At 41.2% G+C, this 26889-nt stretch overlaps 1 protein-coding gene across 1 annotated transcript in view; it reads left to right on the plus strand.

Annotated features, from left to right (window-relative positions):
- Window positions 1-25363, plus strand: part of CXCL12 (C-X-C motif chemokine ligand 12) — a 64501-nt gene extending 39138 nt beyond the window's left edge. Inside the window, exon 4 of the mRNA XM_075257805.1 lies at window positions 17031-25363. Coding sequence (XP_075113906.1) covers window positions 17031-17046 — 16 coding nt within the window. The 3' untranslated portion in view covers window positions 17047-25363. The remainder of the gene's footprint in view (window positions 1-17030) is intronic.
- Window positions 25364-26889: the final 1526 nt, after the last annotated feature.

Here is a 26889-nt window from a genome sequence, read left to right on the forward strand (position 1 = left end):
AAAAATACACGTGTAAAATGTAGTTAGCCATTGAGTTCAATGGCATGTTCGTATAACGCGTGTCTTTTTGCGCGTGTGTCTGCTGTAAAGAAAAGACCACAGCGATGATGTTTAGTCATAGTGCAGTGTCATGTGTAATGAAGAACAAAGACATCATATTGGAGCAAACACCAGGCCCCTGAGGACCTTGCAGTCATCGAGTCATCCATAAACATCTCTGTATACCAAATATTCTAGAGTCAGACTCCAGCTGCTAAAGGAGTTGTAAAAAAGAGTGATCTAAAATTCTACCAGAGTGATGTGAAAGGCTAATATACCGAAAATGACTCCTTCAAGCTATTGCTGCTTAATAGAGATGAGCGAACAGTAAAATGTTCGAGGTTCAATATTCGTTTCGAGTAGCCCCTCAATATTCAACTACTCAAGTTGAATATCGAACCCTATTATAGTCTATGGGGGGAAAATGCTCGTTTCAGGGGTAGGCAATTCTCGATCAAATTAAACTTACCAAGTCCACGAGTGAGGGTCGGGCTGGATCCTCCGAGAAGTCTTCTCGGGCCTGGGCAGAGCTGACTGCGCATGCCCGCACTACAAGCAGACATGCGCAGTCGGCTCTGCCCAGGCCCGATGCCTGGCAGAGTGAATGAAGAGCCGGAAGACACCGCGAGGAAGCTGCATGGAAAAGACTTCTAAAGGTAGGAGAAGAACCAGCGTTGATTAGCCGACTGTATAGAATTCGGCCAATCAATGCTGGTTCTGCATCGAACTTTTACATTTGAACAGCGAGTGGTACTCGATCGAGTACGAGTATTTTGAATACCGTAGTATTCGATCAAATACCTACTCAATCGAGTACTACTCGCTCGTCTCTACTAATATTCCGAAAATGACTCCTTCAAGCTATTTCTGCTTAAGACTAAGGCCCCCTGTAGCGTTCCACAACACATCACAGTTTTTCTAGCAGCGCTTTTCACAGAAAGTTCTTAGGGTAGGTTCACACGGAGTAACGTGCAACGTGGTGTGGCACATATACGGCGTGTGAGCCGTAAAAGCTCCCATTGATTTCAGTGGGAGCCAGGATCGTATACGCCGCGTTATTATGCGGCTGTGAATGCAGCTGGTGGAATGCAAGTTTCTGCTTCAATTATACCTATAGGGAAGCCACCAGCATTTCCATAGGTATAATTGACATGCTGCGATTGCAAAATTGCTGTGACTGTAAAATGCTGCATTTTTTTTCTGCATTGTTTCCGCCGCAGGAATACCGCAGCATTTACACCATATGGTATCCAAGGTGTCTCTACTTGTTATTGCATATATAATGAAACGGTGCAATCTGTTGTTCATCGGATGTTGTATTTACCTCATTTTAATACCTTCTAAGGACCAGACGTTATATTTATTAGGTCCTGATAGAGCTCAGAGAGGGCGCAATGTGTTTTCTTATGACTATAGGGTGAGTGCTGGACAGACAAGGATTAGTTTTGCTGTTATGTTATTTTTATGTTCTTACAACTGTGAAGCATAAAGTAGTACATGCTGAATTATAGAATACCTGTGCATTTTATATGGCCATGTTAATAGTCTCATAGATTAACATGATATAACATATGGCCCACTCTTTAATATCCCTTCATTATCACACGAATACGTCTATGGATAAAATTGCTCGATTTTCTTTGGTAATTACAAAGAAAACAAACACAGTCCTTACTTAAGAAGAGATTACACATCCTTAGATATTTATACAATTGTAACCCTGGATATAGAATTTCCCTTTAATTCAGGCACTGAACTAACAACTAGAGAATATTGGTTAGCCTGTGGTATATTCTTTCCATTTATGAGTTCCTCATTAACTTCTCATTTTTTTCTCTCTCATTCTTTATTTAAATAGGACTTGTACGGTTTTTGGCCACTGCCAGTTTTTATGTAGAAATTTGCTTGGTTATGGGAAAAAGTTAAACTTTTTAATAACATGAAGTCCCATCTGGTTGCCACATGCCGAGTTACAAGAGCAGTCTCATCTATACAGCTGTGTAATCCCACAGCTTTCTGTAAACTAGCCTCAGAAACGTGGAGGATTGGGAACGCCTCACTTGTAGCAGCGTGCCAGAATCAAGATGGGGGAACGTCTTGTGATTTGTGATAGGGGTGGGCAATGTTTATTTAGTCTATCCTGTATCTTTGTCAGGCCGTATCTGAGGGTAATTTCCTGCCAAACTACAAATCCCATCATCCCACTTTATCCTCGTTTTCTCCTCTTCCTCTTTTTTTGATCCAGCAGTGTTTAATGCTTAAAGGTGTTGTCCAGAATCTGAAGGTAATTAATACTGGTTACCTATCCACAGGATAGGTCATCAGTATCGGATAGGTTGGGGTCTGACACTGGGACCCCATCATGGTCAACTATTTTGGAAGCCATATACTAGGTATACCGCTGGAAGAAACTCTACTCTTATTCAAGTGAATGGAGGGGAGGCAGTTCCATGAGCCACTACAATGTATGGATCAGAAGCTATAAAAGGTATAAGGAACTCCGTACACTATAGAATATGGCTTCTGAACAGCTGATCAAGACAGGCCCGGGTGTCGATGCTGATACTGGTTACTTTCCAGTGGATAGAGAAAAAGAAAAATACGGCACCGAGCCGACCCTAGTGTAGTAAATTCAGCACAAGTATGAGTAAAGGTAAGCAAATGGAAAGCCACTCACCTTAGGGGGTTGTGTAGGACACAACAACCCCAACATTTAAAAGGATGTTAGAAACCGAGAGAGAAGCAGCTGGAAGAAACGTCACTGGGACGTAGAGGCATCAACAGACTGGGAACAAAATCTTCAGAAGGTTTGGCAAGGAGAAGCGCTCACCCAATTGGATAACAATATGTTTAATAAGGCACGACGCGTTTCAGGCACTTAGGCCCTTTATCAAGTGCAATAAATCACCTTCCCAGAGCAGCTGGGAGTCTTAGTGGCTCCAAGTAGTAGTAGGAGCCTGAACTCTGAGCCACTAAGACTCCCAGCTGCTCTGGGAAGGTGATTTATTGCATTTGGTAAAGGGCCTAAGTGCCTGAAACGCGTCGTGCCTTAATAATCATATCATTATCTAATTGGGTGAGCGCTTCTCCTTGCCAAACCTTCTGAAGATTTTGGTCCAAGTCTGTTGTTGTTTCCAGTGGATAGGTCATCGGTATCAATTGCTTGTGAATCCTGGACAACCTCTTTAACACTAGATACATACCACAAGCTGGTTAGCAAAATTAGTGGTACAAAATGAATAAAAAGTTATCCAAAAGTCATATGACCTCTAATACGTACCGATTAAAACTACAGCTTGCCCCACAGAAAGCAAGCCTTCATACTGCTCCATTAACGAAACTAAGTAAAGTTATTGGTTAAATTTTTTTATTTAATGAAAATGTTTTTTTTTAAATTACTTTGTAAAGCTAGCAAAACAACAAAACTTTTATATATTTGGTATTGTAATGATAAATGGAAAAGTTACTCCACGACGAAGGTCAAAAACAAATCCCAAAAAAACAAGGGATTGCAGTTTTTTTATGTAGTCCTTCTCTAAAAGTATTAAGTTAAAGCTAATCAAAAACATTTGGTGTGTGTAACCCAAAGCCATCTAAAAATTCAGCAGGTTCATAGAAATGCTTCTTCGGCATGTGTCCTGGTTATGAAGATGTGTAAGAGGTCCTTTACGTTACACCACCTATTGGTTGGCTTACAGACCTTTCATGTCCTCTAGCACTGGCGGTTTTATATAGTGCTGGAAAGTCGAGAGTGTGCTGAATTAACAGTACGCTCCCGTGTGCCAGAGATGTCATTGCCGTTAGTTTCAGCACCGGTATCCCTTCACCGTCAGAAGGGCGGGCCTTAATGCTCAGCAGTAAGGAATGCCCCCTGTGACAGTACAATGCTATGGAAGAGCACTTTTGGGAGTAGTGGCTTCCCTTACAGTCCATCGATGACGCTATACTGTAGGCCTGCCCTTCTGAACATGGTGCCGAAACAAATAGCACTGATATCGCCTTCACCCGGGCACACATCGGGAAAGCTGAATTCCGCACACTGTTAGCCTTCTAGTAATATATAATACCGCTAGAGGACGTGAAAGGTCCAACATTTTTGCATATTTTTTCTTATGATGCTTTTTTCTCTATATCTTAAACCATACCTATTTGCTAAACCACATCTCTTTCGTCTAACCTGCACACCTTTGTCAGACAAGTGACTAAAACAATTTATTAAATGTAATGTAATGCCTGTACAGCAGTTTTTTTGGCAATACGTAGGAAGTATATTTCCAGGCGTACACATTAAACAGATGCCCTAAACGCAACGTAAAAAGAGAATTGACAATGTGTACGTTTTCTTTTTGAACATAGGAAAATAAATACATATTTAGACATGTAAGAGATATATTTAACACAAAGTAACTCCATTTTTCTCGGTTCTGTGATTTCTTTCTAGTTTTCTTGTGGCGCCAGGGTGTACAATTTAGTGATTATCTTCTATTCATAGAATTGGAGGGAATCTAAACCTAAAAGCAGCCGGAACATAATTCATTTTCTTTTTTCAACGCTGCCAGTGAGAATTTATAGTATTACACAATTGTATTAAGAAGTTCTCATCCAGAGGTCTGCAACAACGTAAGACATTCCCCTTAAAATAGGATTGTTGTATAAGTATATAAATCAAAGCCAAGGTTTCCATTAAAAAAACATGTATTTTTTTTATAAATTTCTATCGGAAAAATCGCATTGAGTTTATTCCTGCAGTGTCGCTCATTGTATTTTTACTCTGTTTTTCTTTGTAGTTTTTTGTTCCTTATTAAATCTATAGGGAAAACGTAAGAGTTTTTTTTTAAAAAAAAAACAGCTTATTTTTCTGCAATGTGTGTAGGGGATTAGCCAGAATCTCATTCACTTTGCTGGTTTCCACAACGTGAGGCCTTAGCCTATAACACATTTTTCAGAAACAATTCGAATTTGGTGGAATCTAGAAATTCTTTCCATTAGTCCCAAAAGGGACTTCTGGAATTAGGCAGAAAATTAGTTTATTTGGGGTAAGATCTGTCTCTGGGAAAGATAACAGAAGGCGGCTATGAATGGTACATACTCAAACTGTTTTACAGTTATCAGTGGGATGCCACAAGGGGCAGTACTGGACCTTCTTCTTTTTTTTCCCTCCTACCACTATGTCTTTGTAGAATGGGAGAACATACAAACTCCTTGCAGATGTTATTCCTGGTAGGATTCGAACCCAGGACTCCAGTGCTGTAAGCTGGGGTGAACCTGCCTTTTTCGCCGCCCAAGGCAGACGACAGAAAGCCTTCCCCCCCCTCCCCGGGGCGGAGCGGAGGGGGCAGGGCGGAGTGAAGGGGGGCGGGGCGGAGCGAAGAGGGCATGGTGGAGTGGCATTAGCAGGCAGAGAGCAGGCACGGAGAGGACCTGCTCTCTGCCTGAGCGTGAGGGGAGGCCGCTGTAGCAGCGCTGTGTCCACAGGGCCTCCCCAATCCACTGCTCAGTGACGGTGATGCTAAGCCAGTGCAGGACAGCTTGTCCTGGACTGGCTTAAGTAAGCAAAAATGCCGCCCTCCCCGGGGCCCTGGCATAGCGCCGCCTGAAGCGGTCGCTTCAGGTCGCCTGATGGGAGATGCAGCGCTGGCTGTAAGGCTGCAGTGCTAACCACTGAGCCACCGTGTTGCGCCAACCCTCTTCTTTTTAATATGTTTATTAATGACCTTTTAGATGTTTACAGAGTAGAATTTCAATATTTGCTGATTATAATAAACTCTGTATTTAATACAGAGGATTATATAATATTACAAATGGATCTGATAGTCTATCAAATACAATTTTATTATAGTGGGCTGTATATTTCCTTTCCTCTTGCAGATGACTGTGGCCGTGATCAGTGCGCTATCTGTGTATTTCCTATTTTATTGCTCCCGTGACTCCTATTCATTTAATGAAAGGGGATGCAGAAGCCCGGCTAGTGCATGGGCGGCACATGGGTGACATCCACATTGTCCCCTATGAGCTGCTCGTGCCTTTAATTCATGGTCGGCCGGAAGCACACGGTCATCTGCAACCATCCTAACCCAGAGAAATGTTGGGACTAGAATGAAAATATGGGTATTCTGGTTAAAAACGGACTCAGGGATAGATGACAGATAGTGGCCAGTATATACACAGACTAGGTGTAAGTTACCAGTAGGGTGTCACAAGGGTCAGGTTGGTGCCCTATTTTTCATAAGTTTATTATTGAACTTGTAGATGGTTTTGTATATTTATAAAAAATTATAATAAACTATTTAAAGTATTCAGCACAGAATATGGTAGTATAATATTACAAAGGGAGGAGAAATGAAATTCAATATAAGGAAATATAAAGTTATACACTTACAGTGAGCAAACAAAATGTATAATAATGTACTAAACAGGAAAATACGAGATAAAGCTGTCACTGAAAAAGAAGGGTGTATTGGTGAACAGTAAGCTTAATATCGGGCATAGATGGTCCGAACAAGAACATAGTCTTGTCACAAGTAATATGGATTTAATATTAAGACTTATGAAACGGTCTCAAAGAGAAGCTGTGCTTTGTTGGCTCCAATGACAGCACAGCTTGGGTGGTTATCAGTGCCAAAATAGGTTATCAAAGAAGACTGCTTATGGGCAATCTATGGTGAAATATTTTTTCCCAAATTATATTCCGAATGTTTACCTTTTGATTTTTTTTTTTTACCTTTCTCTGCATCAAACTTGTGGGATTATAGGTTGACCCTGATGGATCTGTGACTTTTTCAATCATATCAACTAGGTTACTTTGTTACATTTAGTTTCTAACACATTTTATAACAACTAATAAAGATTAAAGGGGTATTCCCATGACGCTTGTTCACTAACCTGCAGGCTGTTGTGCTCTTTTCACTTCCTGCTTTTCTCGGCACATTGGTGGGTGGGGTTTCACTTACATGGGATTGGTTGTAAATGAATTACCACAGTGTGAAGTTGATGTAGCAGAGCTGGATTTGAGTCAGTTTGCATCACATACAGAGGTAACTGACTCCCTATCTGAAACCCTTATCAGCCAAATTTAATTAAACCGACTGATAAGTGCTCAGAAATCCCGGGGCTCTCACTTCCCCTATCTGAGAAGCTCCGCTACTTATCAGACACAAACAGCTCAGAGCTGCTCCCAGCCCCTCCCTCCCCCATGATAGCAGGTAGCTACATCATTTGACAAATGAGCAGATAATCCCAAGGGCCATAGAAACGGAGTGTAAACAATGAAGTGAATAAATTAAGATAGCAGCCAAACAAAGCAGTTTTGATAAAGCAATGTATTTAGGAAAAGTCTTAAATCCACATAAACTAGCAGTATAGATAGGATCCTTGTGATGGGACAACCCCTTTAAGGCTGAAGCCCCCCGTTTTAGGCTAAGGCCACACAGGCCGTAAACGCAGTGATAAAGCGCTGCGGAAAGAACCGCTGCATCGCTTCTTTCCACAGCGCTTTTAAGAGAAAGTTCACAGAGTTTTCCTCCGCGGACTTTCTCTTAACATTATATCTATGTGAAAGCCGCCGACGTTTCCGTAGATATAATTGACATGTGTCCGCACTGCATTTTTTCCCGCAAAGTAGGCATTCGCATAAATCCCATCCCCTTTGCTTGCACTGTAAAACACCGCATTTTTTCCCGCAGTGTCTCTGCTGCAGGCATATCGTGGCGTTTACGTCCCGTGTGGCCCCGGCGTTACAGTCCCTGCAAAGTGAATGAGATCCTAGCCAATCCCATATTCACACTGCAGAAAAATACCTGCAGCGGAAATGCTACGATTTCCATAACGGTCTTGTTTTTGGTAATTGTAGCATGTTAATTTTACCTTCAGGAAAGCTGTTGGTTTCCGTATAGGTATAATGAAGCTCACATGGTTTTCACTGTATCAGTTGCCACATTGAATGTTCCCTTTTGCTCCGCAGCACTTCACTCTATGGGAACTCCTGCATTTGTGTGATCTTTCTAATCATATATCATATGTTTGTCACTAGATTAAATTGTTATTAGCACATTAGGAAAGATGTAGCTATTATACACAGTATACCTGTATTCCATACATTTCTCACAACTCTACTAGAAAGGAGGACAGTGTGATTTAGATTTGTCTTTCAGCCATATATTAGGTTGTGTGATTTCATTGTTTAATGAATATAAGCTATTTATAAAAATGGAAATATTCTGTACATCCTAATGTAGACCCATCATAGGCAATACCACACACAGTGTTATTAAATAGGCTTTATTAGTGTTGGCAAATGGGTTTCTTGTAACATTGATGTAAGCTGTGAATATTATATATAAATACATGTATAGACTGTAAATATGCAGGCAATGGTTTACATAAGATGGTTGTATCATCTCTATGTGTAGGTAGAAATGTATATTCTGTTTGTTTATGTCAGCCTATGGAAATATTGCTTAAAGTATGTTTACTTTATTTATTGTTCTGTTCCATTATTTTTTATTACAAGTGATGAAGAAATGTTCTTCCATGAGCCTCCCCATTAATGTCACTACGGTTTATTATTCGGATAGAAAAACCATATAGTGCAAGACGCAAATACAGATTGGTTAACGTTACTCCTCTAGAGGATTCAATGTGCATACAGATGTGATACTTACTTTTATAGTGAGTATGCCTATGTGTTCCTCGTAATTCTTGTAACAACATCCTCTATGGATTCCTCCAAAAGTAGATCATAGTTTGCAGTTAGAATCCAAATTTGTGGCAAGACTACTGGTTATTGTGGGGCACATAAAATCAGAATATTATAAAAATGTATTTCTTGGTAAGTATACAGTACAGGAACAAAAAATGTCTCCATCAATATTTAATCTTCTGGTCTTTCAATTCGTCATGGACTACACTAATGGAATTATAAGAATTTCATCTTCTGTTCTAATGAAATAGACAATAATTTGGCAATGCAATAGGGGTTTAGAATATGGCTTATGGATACTACAAGTGCATCTCAATAAATTAGAATATCATCAAAAAGTTATTTTTTTTTAGTAATTTGATTGAAAAAGTGAAACACATATATTATTTTGAGTCATTACAAACAGAGTGAATTTTTTCAAGTGTTTATTTCTGTTAATATTGATGATTATGGCTTACCCCAAAGTCATTATCTCAGAAAATTAGAATAAAGTAGAATTAACCCAAAACAGCTGCGAAGGCTTCCTAAGCATTTAAAAAGGTCTCTTAGTCTGATTCAGTAGGCAACACAATTATGGGGAAGACAGATGTCCATAAGGCAATGACTGACACACTGCACAAGGATTGTAAGCCACAAAAGGGCATTGCTAAAGAACCTGGCTGCTGTATCAGAGCATACCAATGGATAGTTGAGTGGAAGGAAAGAGTGTGGTAGAAAAAGGTGCACAAGCAACCGGGATAACCACAACTGTGATAGGATTGTTAAGAAAAAGCCATTAAAAAATTGGTGGGAGATTCACAAGGATTGGACGGCTGCTGGAGTCAGTGCTTCAGTAGCCACCACACACAGACGTATCAAGGACATGGGCTACAAGTATCGCATTCCATGTGTCAAGTCACTCATGACCAATAGACAGTGCCAGAAACGTCTTACCTGGGCCAAGGAGAGAAAGGAGTGGACTATTGCTCAGGGGTCAAAGGTGTTGGTTTCAGATGAAAGTAAATTTTGCATTTGATTTGGAAATCAAGGTCCCAGAGTCCGGAGGAAGAGTGGAAAGGCTGCACACAATCCAAGTTGCCTGAGGTCTAGTGTGAAGTTTCCACAATCAGTGATGGTTTGGGGAGCCATGTAGGTCCATCAAGACCAAAGTCAATGCAGCGGTCTACCAGGGAATTCTAGAGCACTTCATGTTTCCCTCTGCTGACAAGCTTTTTGGAGATGAAATTTTAATTTTCCAACAGGACTTGGCACCTGTCCACACTGCCAAAAGTGCCAAGACCTGGTTTAATAACAACAGTATCATTGTGCTTGATTGGCCAGCAAACTGGCCTGACCTTAACCCCATAGGGAAACTATGGGGTATTGCCAAGAGGAAGAAGAGAGACACCAAACCCAACAATGCAGACGAGCTGAAGGCTGCTATCATACAACCTTCCATAACACCTCTGCAGTGCGACAGGCTGAGCGCCTCCATGCTACATTGCCACATTGATGCCATCATTCATGCAAAAGGAGCCCAGACCAAGTATTGAGGGCATTTACTGGACATACTTTTCATTTGGCCAACATTACTGTGTTAAATATTTTTTTTTACATTTGGTCTTATATAATATTCTAATTTTCTGAGATGACTTTGGGGTTTTCCTTGGCTGTAAGCCATAATCATCAACAGAAATAAACACTTGAAGAAGTTCTCTCTGTTTGTATTGACTCAATATAATATCTGGGGTTCACTTTTTCCATCTTTTTGATTATATTCTAATTTATTGAGATGCACTTGTACCTTACTAACAAAACAAATGATCAGCTTTCCTTGAAACTTACAATGGAAACTGTGGTAGAAATACTGAAGTCGCCTTTCTTATCTTGTTCCTCTTGCTCAACATATGCCATGGTATGCGGTGCAAGATTACCATGATTTTGGGAAACTGTCACAGGATGTCTATTTTATATGTATCTATGTGTGGCTACTTTGCTAGTGTCTATTGCTTTTTTCCTATAAATGGTTGCTGTGTAGAGGAATCCAAAAAATTCCCTAGAAATTACAGTAATAAACATAAAGTGGGTGACATCTTCCAGATCTGTCAGCCCTTACAATGCCAAATTCTCACATAGGGGTGTATATATCTGGAAATTACATCAACAGTTTAGTAAGACTGAGAAGATTGAATGTAAATAGAGCTACCATGTGTATATGTCCTATATAAACTCAAATATATTATGTTAAGAGGCTTTCAATATTATAATAAGACAATGGTATGTAAAGGAAATGCTCACTTTTAATTTTACTTTAATTGGATCAAAGAAAATATTATGTTATAACTATGGCATCCATATTCCAGACTCACGTTTCCTTCCTGTACCATTAATGTAGGATGTATGAAGAGTTACTTGAGCATTATGACAATTTCAATGATTAGGAGCTAACAGATAGAAAGGTGTCCCGAGACTAAAGATGCTGATACAACTTACAGTAGATCCAACATACCAAACGAATGTATACCTTCGAGCAGCAGGTACTTGCTCCTGGGAAAAATGTGCATCAATTACCAAATATTTCCTATGATGAGATCCAGAATAGTTCCTTTTCTACAGACCAGGAACTGGCAGGGAAGCTACAGACAGAGCTTCATAAGTGTACAGTACTGTATTGCTATTCTACCTAGTCTAGTTTTCACACAGTACAAACTTGTCCCTAAAGCTCCTTTTCTCTAATGATGAGATGGCCCTGCTGAATCTGTCTCAGTATACATAGCAAAGCTGGAAAATGAGTTGGAAAACTAGAACTTTTTAGCCTGTTGAATGTGTGCTGTAGTGTGTACAATGCAGTATTTGAGGATTTGTTTTATATGAATAATGATAGAAAGAGAAAATATGTACTGAAATATAATAATTATTCATAGATAGACATTTGATTACTGTTGGCATATTTGGCTCAGAAAAAGAGCACGTTGCGGTGAATTCAGTATTTAGTTAAACCATCTTTTTACACAAAATGGTAGCAAATGAATAATTTGCAACTATTTAATGTCATTTGCAACATAGGTATCCACAAGTGATGTTTTTGAGCTGGCATCACTACTTTTCTTAAAGTTGGTGGTGTCAGGGATAGGGTTGAGCGATCATGTTCAGAAACGATCGGATTCTGATCGGCGAACAAGAAAATTTCACGATCGCGATTGAAATTCCAAACACGATCTTTTTAGGTGGGATCGAGATCGGTAATTATTTCCCACAATGCTTTGCTACTGGCCAAGCATTGTGGGAAAAGCTAACAATGTCAGCCTTCACACTGAGTATACGCTCTGCTCATTCTGAGCGGAGTGTATGCTCAGTGTGAAGGCTCGCTGCGGTTCCATAGGAATGAATGGAAGCAGCCGGCACACAGCCTTAACCTGCGTCCATTCATTCTAATGGGAGACTAGCTAACATCTCTAGTAGCTACTTACCTGCATAGATGGCCGCTCTGCTGCCCGGTGTTCTCAGTCTTCTTTGCCTCGCTACCCATGATGTGACGTCTCCCCTCCCAGTACCCACCCACACTCTTCTAACCCGCCCACACTCTCCTAACCTGGGAGGCAGGGGGCAGCGAGACGAAGAAGAACGAGAACACTGGGCACCGGACTAGCCATCTCTGCAATAAGTGGACACCAGGGGGGACTAAGTGGCTACTTATTGATTAATAAAAATCACTACACAACGTGAAATCTAACAATTAAAACGTTCAATTGTTAGATTCCATGCTGTATAATGAATAGGATTGTTTTTAAAATCCGATCTCGATTAGTAAAAAAAATCCCATTGACTTGCACTGGGATCAGAATTGGGATCGAGATCGGGTTTGAATGAAAAATGAACGGAAATCGGATTTCAAAATCGATCCTGAAAAGTCAAGATCGGCTCAACCCTAGTAAGGGGCGGTTCATACCTCATTCATTTCAAATACATCATCAATTACACCACAAGGAGCAACAACACCAAGAGGATGGAGCTAACTCCTGATGAGTCTCAAAACTGTTTTGTGGGCAAATGAATCAAAATTTAAAATATTTTATGGAAACCACAGAACCATTTCCGGCAAACACAAAATCCAGCTTTTTACTAGTACACTGTTCAAAAGCCGGCATCTCTTATGGTATAGGGTGGCATTAGTGCCTATGGAATGGGCAGCCAGTGTGTGGTGGCCTCTAGCTGCCATGATCTGACGAATGGGTACATTCTCCTGAACGTTTTTATACCTCAAAACGCGTTATCATTCCCAATAAAGCATGAATAAATTACATTCTGAGGCGTCCTTATTTATTTCAGCAAGAGGAGCGCACTGTACCTGGGTTCTTAGGAGCTACAAGTTCCAATCCTACTGATCATAGTTACACGGTCAGTCTACCTGACGACCCATCACCCCAGATGAATGCAACTCTTGCTTAAGGCCCATTACCCAAAGTTTGATTCTACTACTCGGTTATAAACCGGGCGGGTATTCCTGTGGTTCAGAGAATGTCAAGGGATTATCTGCTTATTCGTATTTTTATCGGACATAGGGAGCGCTCTCTTTCCCAAATTTTCTTTCCTCTCCACAACACATTTTTAGTAACTAAATTATGTATACTATTAAATGTCTATTTAGTTTCTGGTTTTGGTACAAGTTACAACTCCATGCTTTTGTAGGTGTATTTCTTACTTTAAAGGGAACTTGTCAGGTGTATTTTTTCCTCCATAAACTAACCCCGTCATGTACAGGACCAGTGACAAATCTGAACATAACTATATTTTATTATAACATGTAGAGCCATTGTATCATTTACATTTATAATTAGAGATGAGCAAACATCGTTCGATTGAATAGGTATTCGATCGAATATCAGGCCGTTCGAGGTATTCGTTCCCAATTGAATACCACATGGCATACGCAGTAAAAATTTGTATCCCCTCCCACCTTCCCTGGTCCTTTTTTAGCTCCAATAACTGTGCAGGGGAGGTGGGACAGGAACTACAACAACGGAGGCAGTGAAAAAAATTGAAAAAACCCATTGGCTGCCGAAAACATGTGACCTCCCATTTATAAGAACGGCCGCTGCCATATTCGCCAGATTTGCGGTCAGAGATAGGGAGAGAAACATATCTGCTGAGGGCTAGATAGGCATTAGCTTCAGATAGGCAGGGAAAAACCGAAGAACAACAACAGCTCTTCTCAGAGCTATACACTGCAGGGACAGGAGTCCAGCTTTCCACAGACGGTGGAAAACAGGGATACAGAACAGTTACTTGTTGCTATATACGTGCACACCAGCTTTTCTTTGGGGTGACCCCCCCACACAAATTTGCAGGAATGCAGAGCAGTTACCTCCTGCTATATATGTGCAAACCAGCTTTTATTAGGGGTGTCCCCCACAAAATAGCAGGAATCCACAGCAATTACTTCTTGCTATATACTTGCAAACCAGCTTTTCAGAAAGTGTGTAACCCCAAAACAGGGATACAGAGCAATTAGGTCCGGCTATGTACGCTCAATCCAGATATCCAGGGTGTGTACCCCCAAAACCTAGGTGGGAGACACCGAAATTCAGTCAGGCTATGTATGCTCAATCCAGATATCCAGGGTGTGTACCCCCAAAACCTAGGTGGGAGACACTGAAATTCAGTCAGGTTATGTACACTCAATCCAGATATCCAGGGTGTGTACCCCCAAAACCTAAGTGGGAGAGACAGAAATTCAGTCAGGCTATGTACGCTCAATCGTTTTTCATGGTGTGTAACCCCAAAACCTACCTGGGAGACACAGAAAATCAGTCAGGCTATGTAAGCTGAATCCAATTTTTAAGGGTCTACCCCCCAAAGCTAAATGGGAGACACAGTAATTCAATAAGGCTATATCAGCTCAATCCAATTTTTAAGGGTCTACCCCCCAAAGCTAAGTGGGAGACAGTCGTTCATTCAGTCATGCCATGTATAGTCAATCCAATTTTTAAGGGTCTACCCCCCGAAGCTAAGTGGGAAACAGCTGCTCATTTAGTCAGGCCATGTATGGTCAATCCAATTTTTAAGGGTCTACCCCCCAAAAGCTAAGTGTGATACACAGCAATTCAGTCACACTATATCATCTCAATCCAATTTTTTGTTCAATCCAGTATTGTTTGCTCTCCATGATGTGAACTATGCCTTTGTCTCTTGAAAAACAACCCAACATGAAGTCAGCCATGTGTGCCAGTGTGTTACTTGGCATGACTTCGCTGCCCCCAACTGTAAGGGTCACTCTCCATTTCCTCCATTTTACACTCCCCTTCACACCATCCATGCTGAAGCAATGGGATGCACTGAACTTCACCCTCAAGCCTCGTGTGGGACAGTGACATGAAATGCCACTTCATCCCCCTTGTCTTTCTCCACCAGCCAACGGTGCGAAGATGACAGGAGTGTGCTCTGAATGTTTTCAGCCTAGCAGAGGCTACTTCTCACTTACAAAAATGGCCGCACTTTGACCAGTATATCAGGCACAATGGTGTAGGTTTCAAAAAACCTTTGCACCAACAAGTTGAAAATGTGGGCCATGTGTGGACTGTGTTTGAGTCTGGCAATCTCCAGATCTGCTACCAGGTTCCGGCCATTATCACATACGCAAACATGCCTGGGCCAAGGTGCAGCAGGGAAAACCATATTCCCATATCATCCTGGATGGCATCCCTTACCTCGGAGGCAGTGTGCTGTCTGTTCCCCAAGCTGATGAGCTTCAGCATGGCCTGCTAACATATTCCCACGCCAGTGGTACAGCGTTTCCCGCTCGTAGCTGGGGTTGATTTAATGGCGGAGGAGGAGGAGGGTGGTGTTTCAGCACTCCTGCCAGGAATATTGGGCAAGGAGACAAGGCAGGCCGCCACAGTTTGCAACCCGGACCCAGCCTCAACTACATTCAGCCAGTGTGCCGCGATTGAGATGCAGCGTCCCTGGCCGCATGCACTTGTCCACGTGTCGGTGGTCAAGTCGAACTTTGTGCAAAGCGCACAACTTAGGGCCCGCCTGATGTTACAGGACACGTGCTGGTGCAAGGCTCAACTCACCTAAGGGCCAAAAACACTGCTGGTGAATTTTGTTCCTTTCCAAAGGACTCTGTGTTTAGATTGGGCTCAGTCGCAGCTCCAGAACATGCCTTTGAAGGCAAGGTTTCCTTTAGAGGTTCCATCTCAGCAGGATGATGATGGTGAAGCTTGGTTAAATCTGGTGTCGGAAGGGAAAGTGGTTTCTGATTTACATCTAAAGGACTAGAGCATGTTGTTTGGACTATTAACACCTGATCAGAACCCTGTAGCGGTAATGTAGAGTCCCATATTAGAGGACCATTACCGGTAGTAGTAGTTGCAGCCAATTCTCCACCTTTGCGGCCCTCTAAATAAAAGTTACCCCCAAGACTTGATGCCAAAATTTTATCAATTTCCCAATTAAAATCAAGGTCAATGTCTGGGTCCTCAGTCCAATCCACTGCATCAATCCAACACAATGAGAGTGATGGTTCTGGAACCACCGTTTTAGGGGCTAAGAATTTTAAAGGGGCTAACACTCTGCTGCTGCAAGGCTCAACTCATCCAAAGGGCAAAAAATTCTGCTGGTGCAAGGCTGAACTAAGTTAAAGGGACTAAAACTCTGCTGGTAGCTCAGCTTAAGGGCCTGTAACTTAATTTGGAAGGGCTCACGTTATGGGCCATAAAAGTGAATTTTGGAAGGTCTTACCACATCACACACACATCCACAATGACAGTTAAGGGTAGGTACTGTTGAATTTCCCATTGCCTATTCCATCTGTGGTTGTCATGGGCAACGTGATTTAAAGGGGTGGTTGTTAATGTTTCTTTAGCTTAAATTTGGGTTTCTGTCCATCCATTTGGGGAGTAAATAAGGTTTCCAGGTATTTTCCCACTTTGATAGAGGTTTTTTTGAGTGTGGAAAGTGTGTAGTTGATAGGCTGTGATGGTGGGGTAAAACTGTGAATTGGGCATGTTAGATGCCCCCAGACATGCTTCCCCTGCTTTCCCAGGTGCATTCCAGAGGTGTTGCCATCATTTCCTGGGGTGTCATAGTGGACTTGGAGACCCTCCTGAGTCGAATGGTGGGTTCCCCTGAAACAAAGCATGTTTCTCCATAGACTATAATGGGGTTCGATATTTGATCGACTGGTCGAATATTGAGCGGCTATTCGAAATGAATAACAAATATTGAATATTTTACTGATCGCTCATCTCTATTTATAATATATAAACCAGTATCAAACCTTTTCTTACCAATTGTTTCTTTTCGCCAACAGGAAAGTGAAAGGTTAAACTGTCTATCACGTGCTGGCTCAGAAGACATTTTGTGAATCTTATTACCCAGTACTGATTCCTTGCAAATCTTCCACGGGCTTCCAAGTGCACACAGTACTCCAGTTCATATTGTGCTTCTACTATATATATATAGAGATGGACACTTGATACTTGTCATTTCAACACTGTTTGCAGAATGGACAGCTGCACTGATTTTGAACTTTATTAAGTTAATTTGTAAGTTGTTTTTTTTCCATGGTTCTTCAATTGTGGCACTTAAGCCTTACAGGGATGCTCAGAAAAGGGTTCAAACAAGGTGAGAATCAGCAATAAATGACCTTCGCCAACATGTGAACTTAGAAACTCCTTCATTATGTTTTTTATGGGGTTTTTTCAAAAAGGGTCAGAATGTCTTAAAAATGTTCAACATGTCCAACAATATAAAATATTGCCAGCCAAACTTTCTGTGCCTGCCTTGAGGGTACATCCATCCAACTGCCACTTAAGGGTGAAATTCTGTGCGTCCATGGTGGCAAATGGCTCATGATTTTGAAAATATACCTCAGATTTACCAACAAAATTGCACAGCTATTGACCACCATGAATTGGGTTTTATTTTGTGTGGCAGCTAGAACATGGGAACGTACCCTAATGGTTGAACTGGGCAGAAGAAAAATTTGCATTCTTAGTATCCATTACACATTTGTTTTCTACCCTGATTTCTTATTTCAATTTTTCTCACCATTTCCCCTATAAGGAAGTATCAATTTCTGATAGGAAAATTAAAATTAGTTGGAAAATGGATAAGTGACTGAAGGTTAGCAAAAAGATACCAATGAAGCACAAAGACATTGAAACTGAAATGGACCTGTCACCACTCCCGACATGTCTATGTTAGCAAATACTTGCATTCCACATAAAATTACATGAAATTGATAACTCTGCCTTACCATTCCCGGTGTCAATGTGTATACACAGTTTGACACTAGCACTATGGACTTGAATTGTCATACTGTACAAGGACGCGTCTTCAACTTATCAATTATTACTTATTAATTTATTTATAACATTCTATGAGAAAACCAAGGAACATACAAACAGTTCTGAAAAGTGGGGTTCCAAATTAGTTGTTTTTTGTTGTTTTTCAATGGGGAATCCAAATATTTACTGCAATAAAATAGACAGGTCCTCTTTGCTAGGCTGCACTATTATTTCTCAACTTTGTACTCTAAAAATCTATATGTTTTCAGTACCTACGCTACTGTCTTAAGGATAGAACATGCATCAACAGAAACAGTTTTCTATTTCTTATACCTTCCCTTTACATCCATTACACAACAAATATGAGCAGACAGAACATGTATGACATGGACATGATTCACAGATAGTTACATTAGTAATGGGCTTAAAGAGAACCCATGAGAATACATGATATAGAGGAGGAGGAGCTGAGCAAGCTTAGGACGGGTTCACATCTGCGCCCCGGTCTCCGCTTTCAGGTTTCCATCTTCTGCAGACAGGAGATGGAAACCCGGCAAACCGTATCCGCCCATGAGTGTCTGTGAGCATTTTGTGGTCTCAGCAGCGAAATTGTTTTTTTTTTTTAAGTCCTGCATGTCCGGCTTTGTGTCCGGTTAAAAAAAAAAACCTGTTTTGCCATGGAGATGGGTTTGAAAATTGACTGCCGGTTTCCGTCTCCTGTCCAGTTTCTCGAGCAGACGATGGAAACCTGAAAGCAGAGACCGGAGCGCAGATGTGAACCCACCCTTATATATTGTTACATGGGAGAATATTTTGTATCACTTTTTATATACTTATAGATAGCTTTGCTTTTACTATGCTTAGAGGCAAACATATAGTCAAGTAGGTGGTCCTTTCAGTGAGTGACAGCCTTTCATGTATAGCATGTACTTACAGAGATAGCTGTAACTCACTGCCAGGACCACCCCTATGACTAGATGACTATTTCTAACCATAGGGCAAATATATAAATCCGCTCAGCTCCTCCTGCTTTATAAAATGTTGCCATTTTCATGGTGACTGATTCCTTGTAATTACTGTATAATGAAGAGTTCTGCAACTTTTCTATACTTTGTCCCAATCCCTCACAACTTTTAAAATCTGCTATTCCTTAATTGGGGACATTTTCGTTTACACCCAGAGACTGAGACTTCAAAGCGCCAACTTAGGAGAACTGGCAGACTTACATCTAGTCTAAAGCTGGCCATACACATAGTCAACACAGTTGACTGCATAACAACTATTAATCCCGACCCCCTAAGGTATATGCATTTTTGGCTGAGCACATATTCTGAATGTGGAGAAGGGAGTAAGCCACAGTCTGACACCTCTGACAGCCGAAATTGGAGGATCAGGGATCTTTCTTCACATTGGTAATGAGTCGTTGGGACACTGCCATACACATTAGACGGCTATGAACTTGGCCAACGTTAATCTAATGTGTATGACCAGCTTCAATGTTGTCTCCAGGCCAATACATTTCCCCTAAATATTTTACGTATCTTTTCTGTACCAAGCAATGTAACATTATAACTAATAGGACAGATTGATCTTAATGGTGGTTCCAATTAAGATACATCAAACATCTCGAAAACTCAAAGGGTCTTCTGCATTTATTATATAACAAAATTGTTTAACTCTTCATTATACAATGAATATGATCTAATGGTCTCATCTCTAAGGACTTTCTTACCACTCCTGGTTGTTCAGGGAGAAACGTATAATTTTGGTGATCGAAATCAGGTATTACTGGTAAGAATGAGTGATTCTACCATAGACAATGTGTCAGTGCTGAGAACACTACTGTTATAATTTATACTACTTAGAATAAATCTGTCCAGTGAGAGTCCAGCCTTATCTACGTACTGTAACATCGACACTGTAATTCCTATTTACGAGTACAATGCTCATATACTTAAATTATTGTGTCAGTATCAAAATGTGCATAATAATCAGAAACTCCCACCACTTTTTCTTTGATCAGGTTTACAATTTTTGGTTGCAGTGACCCCATTTTTTTCTTGTGTGACTTGTGGGTGTTAGAAACTAAACTGTTACCTGCCAGGACTGTTCATGTAGGTGTTCAGCCATTGGGATCAATGACCCTAGTCACTTCACATAAGCAAACACATCATCTAGTCAGACGATCCGCTTCATTGTACTGAACTTTTGGTTTTTGGTAGTTTTTAAAGTGTAATTTTTCCATCTCATGCCCCATGCCCTTGAAGTTTGTGATACTAGGAGCACTAAGCTTTTAGCCAAGTCATCATTTTAAAAGAAAAATATACTAGCCCTTAAAGGGATTATCGATCATAGAATAAAGCTTTCAAAAAGGCTAAGGGGTTAGAACAAAAAGCAGTTCTTAGTTCACTAAGACTCAGACCCAACTCTTCATGCATACGGTGGTCCCTACTTCCTGGTTCACTTTCGAAACACAGACAATATCTATGAGCTCTAAGCCAACCACTGTTGACCATGGTGCCCTCCCTCAGCCAGTGATTGGCTGAGGAGACATTTACAGTGCCTTGCGAAAGTATTCGGCCCCCTTGAAATTTTCAAACTTTTGCCACATTTCAGGTTTCAAGCATAAAGATATCAAATTTAAATTTTTAGGGGAAGAATTAACAACAAGTGGGACACAATTGTGCAGTGGAACGAAATTTATTGGATATTTTAAGCTTTTTAAACAAAGAAATACTGAAAACTGTGGTGTGCAATATTCTTCGGCCCCTTTACTTTCAGTGTAGCAAACTCACTCCGTTCAGTTCAGTGAGGATCTCTGAATGATCCAATGTTGTCCTAATGACTGATGATGAGAAATAGAATCCATCTGTGCGTAATCAAGTCTCCGTATAAATGCACCTGCTCTTTGATAGTCTCAGGGTTCTTTTTAAAGTGCAGAGAGCAACATGAAGACCAAGGAACACACCAGGCAGGTCCCAGATACTGTTGTGGAGAAGTTTAAAGCCAGATTTGGATACAAAAAGATTTCCCAAGCTTTAAACATCCCAAGGAGCACTGTGCAAGCAATCATATTGAAATGGAAGGAGTATCAGACCACTGCAAATCTACCAAGACCCAGCCATCCCTCTAAACTTTCATCTCAAACAAGGGGAAGACTGATCAGAGATGCAGCCAAGAGGCCCATGATCACTCTGGATAAACTGCAGAGATCTACAGCTGAGGTGGGAGAGTCTGTCCATAGGACAACAATCAGTCATACAGTGCACAAATCTGGCCTTTATGGAAGAGTAGCAAGAAGAAAGCCACTTCTCAGAGATATCAATAAAAGGTCTAGGTTAAAGTTTGCCACAAGCCACTTGGGAGACACCAAACATGTGGAAGAAGATGCTCTGGTCAGATGAAACCAAAATCCAACATTTTGGCCACAATGCAAAATGATATGTTTGGCGTAAATGCAACACAGCTCATCACCCTGAACACATCATCCTCACTGTCAAACAGGTGGTGGCAGCATCATGGTTTGGGCCTGCTTTTCTTCAGCAGGGACAGGGAAGATGGTTAAAATTGATGAAAAGATGGATGGAGCCAAATACAGGACCATTCTGGAAGAAAACCTGTTGGAGTCTGCAAAAGACCTGAGACTGGGATGGAGATTTATCTTCCAACAAGACAACCAACCAAAACATAACATAAAATCTACAATGGAATGGTTCCCAAATAAACGTATCCAGGTGTTAGAATGGCCAAGTCACGGTCCAGACCTTAATCCAATGGAGAATCTGTGGAAAGAGCTGAAAACTGCTGTTCACAAACGTCTCCATCCAACCTCACTGAGCTTGAGCTGTTTTGCAAGGAAGAATGGGCAGCGATTTCAGTCTCTCCATGTGCAAAACTGATAGAGACAAACCCCAAGTGACTTGTAGCTGCAATCACAGCCAAAGGTGGCGCTACAAAGTATTAACGCAAGGGGGCCGAATAATTTTGCACGCCCCACTTTTCAGTTTTTTATTTGTTAAAAAAGTTTAAAATATCCAATAAATTTTGTTCCACTTCATAATTGTGTCTTTATTTGATATCTTTATGTTTGAAGCCTGAAATGTGGCAAAAGGTTGAAAAGTTCAAGGGGGCCAAATACTTTCGCAAGGCACTGTATGTAACAGGATCAGGAAGTAGAGACTAGCAGGGTGTCAGTAAGGGTGAAGTAGTGGGGGATGGGTGAGGTAAGTACTGCTATTTTAAAAACCAATTCTAAGCCAGAAAATTCTTTCACACAAGTGCATTTGTGTATACATATTAAATGAAGAATTGATATAAATTGTACTTGGCCAATCCTGATGATTTCAGATACTGCCGGTTTATCACCCGGTCTGGATAAATCATGGTTAGTGGTGTCTAGCTCTGTTGAAAAAACAAGCATTTTTTCAAGTCAAGTTTGCATGTCTATGATATGCCACCAGTTATTTAATGTGTATGGCCACCCATACAAAGCATATCCACTATTTTTCTGGCAGGCTAAGAAATGTACATGACTTTAATGAGAAAGTAATGAAAGCTTTTACTGCCAATCATTCCTTAGCGTGACTTCTGAAGCTGAAACATGGTTTGGCTGAGTTTGGTTTTATATACCGCTATATACCGTCAACAGTATCAGATCAGTGGGGGTCAGACACCTGAACCCCATACTGTTCTGGTATTCTAGGCAGCCTCCAACACTGGACGTGTTTGTGGATGAAGCTGAAAGCAGAAGGTCTCCAATCAAGTGAATGGGCCACTCTATGGTGGATGGGACCTTCTGCTTTGGCTCCATTCCCTCTATAGGTTCTGACACAAACGACTGTTGTATTTGTGAGTAAGGCACCGACTGATCTGATACTAATGTTGTATCCTGAAGACAGGCCATCGGTATCAAAATGGAATCCCAATTTAGTCTGAGACCCCACATTGTGGAAATGCAGCTTTTTTTTATACAGATTTTGTGGCCAAAACCAAGAATGACTACAAAAAGAATGGAGAATATGTAGGAAGTACTTATATTACTACCATCTGCTCAATCCACTTCTGGCTTTGGCTCAAAAAACTGCAGCAAAATCTGCAACAAAAAGTTACATTTCCTCAATGTGGGGCCAAAGCCATATGGAAGTCTGGCTTGAGTTATGCTTGAAATCAACACCAATTCCTTACAGCGGTAGATTTTATTTGTGGTCTGTATAAACTCTTCCCTATTCCCCGTAAGTCAGAAATATTTTCTCTATAAACCTTTTTTCTAGTTGAGAACTTCCTTATAGTATAGTATAACGCCATATAGTGCAATGTAGTGCCATATGATACCATATAGCATCCATACAGCTCCATATTACAGTTATATACAAGTTCCCTGCACATGGTTTTGCTGAGTACATTGGGTCTAAAGCTGACCATAGCTGTTGACCAAACACTCATTTGTTCTGCATGTGTTCTTGAAAACTGGAAGGTTTGGCTGAAATCTAATGTATAAGGTCATTTTATGAAAATTTCACCAACAAAGGTGCAATTTTTCATGGGGGGGAAAGGGCATATTACTGGTTTAATATGCTTCCCCCTGGTGACAGACTCCCTTTAAGGGCATGAATATAAATTATGATACAACATTTAGAAGAACGGCATGAGCACAGTGCGACTAGACCCTGCACAGACCCTCTTGGTATTATACCCTCTTCTAGTTCACAGTTACATCTAATTTCTAATAAAAACCTTACTGTAAACCAAAATCAATGTATTATAAACAGGAAAATAAAATAAAAAGCACTGGATTAATGGAAAGAATGCATTGCCCTACAAAATATGAAATATATTCACTTTCTGTATGGAACTGAGTTCTAATTCACTGTAACCTACATGAATGTGAAATATTCAGATCAGAAATGTATCCTCTTATACAGTGGTTGGTATATGCAGAGCAAACTGTTCTCTATCTCCTGCATGAAAACTTATATGCAGAATTATATTTCATGCCTCCAGATAACTGGATGTGGTTTATCGATCAATTTATCTTAAGAAAATTTTGGATGATTTTCAACTTTCATATATAATAGACAATTGACATAGTAAGAAGCCTCGAAAAGGCAATATAATATACCATGATGCACATTTTCACAAAGTATATTTTTAGTATTAAAGGGATTCTACCATTAAAACCCTTTTTTTTGTGTGGATAAGACGTCGGAATAGCCTTTAGAAAGGCTATACGTCTCTTACCTTTAGACGTGGTCTCCGCCGTGCCGTTCCTTAGAAATACCGTTTTTTACCAGTATGCAAATGAGTTCTCTCGCAGCGATGGGGGTGGGCCCCAGCGCTGAAAATGCGATGGGGGCGTCCCCACTGCTGCTCGAGAACAGGCTCCAGCGACGCCTCTATCTTCGACTGGATCCTCCCCTTCTCTGTCGTCACCTCCAACGCCTGCGCAGTTGGCTCTGCCAGTGAGACACTAGTAGAGCCGACTGCACATGCGCGCAATTGCAGCCTTGGAACTATGGCCACTGGTCGGCATGCGCAGTCGGCTCTACTAGTGTCTTACTGGCAGAGCCAACTGCACAGGCGTCGGAGGTGACGCTGAAGAAAGAAGGGGAGGATCCAGCCGAAGATAGAGGCATCTTAGCCACAAAAAAAAGGGTTTTAATGGTAGAATCCCTTTAAATAGCTGGGATCTAATTTGGAATACGAACACCACTCACTTTTGCTTAAAAATGTATGGATAAATTGACAACTGGGTGTTCCCACCCCTCTATAAACTCTGACACACCTAGGGTAATGGTAATGACTGTGGTCATTAGCGTAATACATATCCAGAAAGATAATAAAGGACGGGTGCTAAATTCCAAGAAAAGCTGCCTTAGAATTGACACTTTCTATGAAATGACCACAGAGCTGATACGTTCTCTCGAAATAAACCTAATGCCAACAACATGTGCAATGTAAGCAACAGGTATTGCTCTAATCATTTCTAAAATCAGTAACAGATAGAAATCTAACCATAGAAATATATTTTTATAGCAATCTTTTGATGTGAGACATTGCTCTGCATGTATAAACCTGCACTTATGTAGCAACATGTCACCGCTGGAATCATCCTGTCAGGTCCATGTTTGCATTCTTCCATCCATAAGATTTCCCAGATAATGTGAACAAAGACTCCTGGTAACATGAAGGCAGCTCCCACCTATGCACGTCTATTCTGCATCTATGTAATCTCTTCTACCTACAGTATATACTGTTTTTTTTATACAAATTACATTTAAGTTGTTTGGATATTTACCTATGCACTAATACCTGTATGCATTTTATAATATGTACCAAATAAAGGAGCATTTTCTTATCTTGGACTGTTCAAGGTGTGATCATTCACTTTGGATCAGAATAAAATTGATGGTTTGCAATATTTTCTATTTATATGATGTTAAAAATTAGATGAAGGCAAACTTATATGAGTTGTCTCAAATGCAGCTTGTATTTTTGCAGAATTTTCTGCGTTTTTTACAATTCAGACCCAGCAGTGTACTGAGAAGGAGGTAGAAGTAGAAGTACTTCCTATAGATTTCTCTTGCCATTTGTAGCCATGCTTGGCTTTGGCTCAAAAAAGCTGTAGCAAAATCTGCAACAAAAAAGCTGTGTGGCCTTAGCCTAAGGCTGGATTCATGCTGGTGGGTTCTGACCAGATGTCAGTCATGTTTCCCAAATCAAAATCCTGAGCCAGGATGTGGACTCCCAGCATGCCATGTCACTTGCCATGATGCTGAAAGTCTCTGCCTCCCTGCAGGATTACTGTCCTCATACTGAAGTAGGGGCATGCATGACTATGATCGGCAGTGGCGTAACTAGGAATGGCGGGGCCCCGTGGCAAACTTTTGACATGCCCCCCCCCCCAACTGACACCGAAGACCTTGACCGACCCCCTCCTACGCATTCCTGCGTGTTCTATTATGCCCCATAGTGGCCCCTTCACACAGTATTATCCCCCATAGTGGCCCCTGCTCACACAGTATTATGTCCCTTAGTGGCCCCTGCACACAGTATTATGTCCCTTAGTGGCCCCTGCACACAGTATTATCCCCCATAGTAGCTCCTGCACACAGTATTATCCCCAATAGTGGCCCCTGCACACAGTATTATGTCCCTTAGTGGCCCCTGCAAACAGTATTATGTCCCTTAGTGGCCCCTGCACACAATATTATCCCCCATAGTAGCTCCTGCACACAGTATTATCCCCAATAGTGTCCCCTGCACACAGTATTATCCCCCATAGTGGCCCCTGCACACAGTATTATCCCCCATAGTGGCCCCTGCACACAGTATTATCCCCCATAGTGTCCCCTGCACACAGTATTATGTCCCATAGTGGCCCCTGCACACAGTATTATGCCCCATAGTGGCCCCTGCACACAGTATTATGCCCCATAGTGGCCCCTGCACACAGTATTATGTCCCATAGTGGCCCCTGCACACAGTATTATGCCCCATAGTGGCCCCTGCACACAGTATTATGTCCCTTAGTGGCCCCTGCACACAGTATTATGTCCCTTAGTGGCCCCTGCACACAGTATTATCCCCCATAGTAGCTCCTGCACACAGTATTATCCCCAATAGTGGCCTCTGCACATAGTATTATCCCCAATAGTGGCCCCTGCACACAGTATTATCCCCCATAGTGTCCCCTGCACACAGTATTATCCCCCATAGTGTCCCCTGCACACACTATTATGTCCCACTGTAGACACCCATAAACAATTATTATACTCTGGGGTCTTTTCAGACCCCAGAGTATAATAATCGGAGACCCGGGGAATAAAAACATAAAAAGCTACTGTTTCTTACCTGTCCCCCAGCTCCTACGCTGTCGGCCTC

Source organism: Leptodactylus fuscus, chromosome 10 (genome assembly GCF_031893055.1).
Source record: "Leptodactylus fuscus isolate aLepFus1 chromosome 10, aLepFus1.hap2, whole genome shotgun sequence".
Taxonomy (NCBI): Eukaryota; Metazoa; Chordata; class Amphibia; order Anura; family Leptodactylidae; genus Leptodactylus; species Leptodactylus fuscus.